The following is a 3,759-nucleotide window of genomic DNA, read 5'->3' as shown; positions in this document are numbered from 1 at the left end:
CTAGGGTTATCGGATGGGGGGTGTGGACGTGGGCCATGGGGTAATGGGCTATTGGGCTGCTTAATGGGTTGGGTTAATTAATGATTTTTTTAATGGTTTTTTAGTTACCGGTTCGGTTTGGTTCGATTAGGGTTTTTAGTGTCAGAACCGAAAACCGAACCGAACCGCATAAAAAATAGTAAAACATGATTTTTTCGGTTTTTTCGGTTTTCGGTTTTTTCGGTTCTCGATTTTATTGGTTCGGTTGATCGGTTTTATTCGGTCCGAATCGGTTTTGAACACCCCTAAGTGGAGCTCTGGGGTCTGGGCTTGCTCTCTGACTGAGGGTTAGCGTGCGACAACGAGAAGGAAGCGCGACGAGGAAGAGAGGGAGAGAAAGGACCGCGCCGAGAAGAGGGAGAGCGATGCGGAAGGGCCGCCATGACGGTGTTGTCCGACGAGTCAGATGCAGAGAGGAGGGTGGGAGGAGGAGTTTTGGCGCTGTGGAGTAGTGAGTGGAAAAAGTGGCGGCTAGCTAGGTTATCTGCTTGGGGGAGGGGACTTTATATATTAGGGTTTTTAAGTGAACCGATTCAGTTCGATTTGATTTTTTTGAAAGAATTGAAAACCAAACCGAACCGCAAAAAACCGTAAAATGTTATTTTTTCAGTTTTCTTATTTTCGGTTTATTCAATTTTTTATTTTTTTAGTTCGACTGATCGATTTTGTTCAGATTGGATCGGTTTTGAACACCCCTACTACTAGTATAGAAACAATCAGAATAAGGACACATTACAAGCTCAGAAAAGAAGGCCTTACAGAATATTATTGACAAATATTATTTTAAAAGCAACTTATATTATAGGTAACTTTTTGTTTGGAGGTTTAATAATTTTACCATAAGTATTTTTTTGTAAATATATGATCAGCTAGATACATTATTTGATAATGCCTTTTAATCCAAACATAAACATAAACTATCAGAACTTATTTTTCATTTAAAAAAATAGTTATTGAGAATAATTTTAATTCTATAGTTTTCCTAAAGCACAAGCACTATGCTAAAATGAGAAGAATAGAGTTGGTAGTGATGGTGGAATCAATGGGCATGAAAGTAAAATCTTTCTTAACCTTCTACAAGGACAATGTCAGTGACCAATTGACAAGATATACACCGTAAAAGTTCTCAATTCTTTCAACTTAATCATTTCCCATCACATGTAAAGTTAATCTTGATTGGAAATGAATTTGTCTGAATGAAAAAGCCATAAAGAAGAATAAAGATAAAAATGAAACAAAAACGCTCGAGTTACTTCCGAGAAACGACACTAATACTAAGAGGATGATTAATGTTATTAAGAGTGCTTAATCATTCGTAATTCACAGCACCAATCATGTTAGTGTTAGATACCATATAATCCCATCAAACATAGAATTATCTCAAGAAATTTCTTGATATTATTTTCTTTACCACATTATTTTGCAAGCAGGATTTCATATGAACCAAGCATCCTCCACCATTATCACACTTGTTGATATAGCTATATATACAAATGAAGAACAAGAAGAATGACTCACTAATTGATTAGGCTTAAGCTGCAAAATTCTCCCTCAAAGAATCAAATAATGCAATCTAGATCCACCAATGGCATTATTTATCATACACATGCACACTCCTTGGTCCTTCAAAGCCTCCACAACTCCAACACTAGCAGCCACAATCCAAGGCTTTCTAGCTGAGCTACTCTGTATTAATTCCTCTCTCAAAAATTGAACAAGCAATGAATAACTATGTATTTTGATTCATGAAGTAGCACAAGGTTGATGTTATCTATCTATATAAGGAAGTTTTGTGGTGCCAAAGAAATTTGTGCCAAACAATAGCATCACTGAATTACTATTATTGGCACCAAAAGTAATAACAACCTGGAAGCAACGAATTTTGCTATGTTCTCACAACTTGAATGCCATTCCTGGTCTGTGAAGTAATTGACAATGGCTTGCATGCAATCATTCAAAAGCACTAATAAACCTTGAAACTGGCGATCTAGGAATAGACATATAATGCTTTCAATGAGTTCTTCAGCTTCTACAACAGAAAATGCTGGTCGTTTACTCCTGCAGGGAGAATAAAAAGGCATAAGTTGACATTGTGAAACCACTAAACAAGGATGTCAAATCATAAATCATGTCCTAAAATCATTTGTCTAACTTTTGAATCATAAATCATAACACACTGCCATTCAAAAACACATCAATGAAAAAGCCTAAAATAACAAGGATTGACACCTTAACTATGTAATATACTAAAGTTACAAATAAACACTTAATCAAGAATCACTATGGTACAATAGACATTGGTGATGGTCAATAAATAAACTATGATAACCCAAAAGTCATCAGTAAACACTTAATTCGGGAATTCTTTAAGTGTGCCAGAGGTAATAAAGTAACAGAAAACCAATTCACATAATTGTCTAAGTAGATTCATTGTTGTGGCTTACCGTATTAGACAACAAGCAGTGACAAATTTGAGCCAGGCTCGAATATTTTGGGGTGGTTCTCCAGTGTCAGAATCTAGGAGACAAGAACATAGATTTTCTTAAAAGGACGGCAATAAATATATGTAGCAATGTCTTTGCTGTTCCACTTGAAATTCTGAAAATATCTCAACATGGTTACCTAAATTTTTGGGTTCACCACTGGATGAAAATTCAAAAAGAAACCCTTAAGTGTCAAGAGCTCTTCTCAAATCTGAGTACTCAGGAAACCAACCAATTTTGACAGGCAATTGATCAAGCTAAAAATATGATGCTATATTAAATACTAAAGTATCAATTGAAAATAGATTTAAACAAAACATGCTCCACCACTACCAAAGGAAACATAACAAACATGTCTTTACCTCTTTTCCACAAGAGAGAATTGCACACCAAAAGTCAGAGGATGAGTTTCGAAGCTCTTCATTTGATGAATGTAACACTGAACGAAAAAAAAAATTAAACGAGTGACAATCTTACTGCTATGCTTAAACTTTTCACCCACTGGTGTTGAAGGACCAAATGGCTACTGGTTTTTCTATACGGCCACAGAGGAATGCTAATTTTGTAAGCCAACCATTGATGAGCAATCCTTGAAGAAAGTTATCACCAGAAACAATGCAGCATCTTGACATAATCTTGTAGAACTTGGTATTTTGCAATTCAAAAAGGAAATGGTCTATGTTTTGACAAAAAGAGCCAAAAATACTGAATGAAGAAAAAAAATACCACAGCAACCTTTCTCTGCTGCCAATTCCACCAAAGAATTTAGCTCATTGTTCAAAAATGACTGCAGAAGGTTGCAACTTCCAAGCTCAGGAAAGGCTTTCTGCATCTCATGAAATGAAAATTGAAAATTTCATCACTAATACTAATTAGTTGAAGTGAAAATGAAAAGAAAATGGTAATTAACGAAAAAGCAAAAATTTACGCATTGGTAACTCATTATGATGGAAGAAAAGTTGCATCACAACTTCGATAAAAACTAAAGATGGGGTATGGCAGGAAATTTTTGCATGTACAGCCAATTCAAGCCCTAAAAAAGACGGGGAGAAAGAAAATTACCTTTGGCATTTTAAGTATGTCATTGATTCCCTATTTTTTCTTAAAGCTTATCCCCAAAAATCTACAAAGCAGATTTAAGTGCACAACAGGGGAAAAGGAGAAGAGAGTAGAATTGGTGAGAGCGAGAGTGAGAAGGGTAATCGAAAAATAGTAGCTAGGTTCTCCCTCTCCTATA

At 35.7% G+C, this 3,759-nt stretch overlaps 1 protein-coding gene across 24 annotated transcripts in view; it reads right to left on the bottom strand.

The window, feature by feature from the left end:
- Window positions 1–3,759, bottom strand: part of LOC110278916 (uncharacterized) — a 10,782-nt gene extending 7,023 nt beyond the window's left edge. For 3 of the 24 annotated variants that reach the window (XR_008006930.1, XR_008006942.1, XR_008006950.1), the window contains exons 1-2: window positions 3,585–3,759; window positions 3,025–3,348 (exon numbers count right to left, since the gene is read on the bottom strand). Coding sequence is in view for 1 of the 24 variants with exons in the window: in XM_052258810.1 (XP_052114770.1) it covers window positions 2,708–2,779; window positions 2,885–2,961; window positions 3,249–3,348; window positions 3,585–3,593 (258 nt within the window). In the remaining 23 variants the exon portion in view is untranslated. Of the gene's footprint in view, window positions 2–1,414; window positions 1,726–1,905; window positions 2,098–2,483; window positions 2,557–2,661; window positions 3,349–3,584 lie in introns of those variants that run through there. The other 21 variants (XR_002371651.2, XR_008006949.1, XR_008006938.1 and 18 more) reach the window with 17 other exon arrangements.

This window comes from Arachis duranensis, chromosome 3 (genome assembly GCF_000817695.3).
Source record: "Arachis duranensis cultivar V14167 chromosome 3, aradu.V14167.gnm2.J7QH, whole genome shotgun sequence".
Taxonomy (NCBI): Eukaryota; Viridiplantae; Streptophyta; class Magnoliopsida; order Fabales; family Fabaceae; genus Arachis; species Arachis duranensis.
The sequence above is the reverse complement of the archived record's forward strand: the minus strand, read 5'-3'. Positions and strand labels throughout refer to the sequence as shown.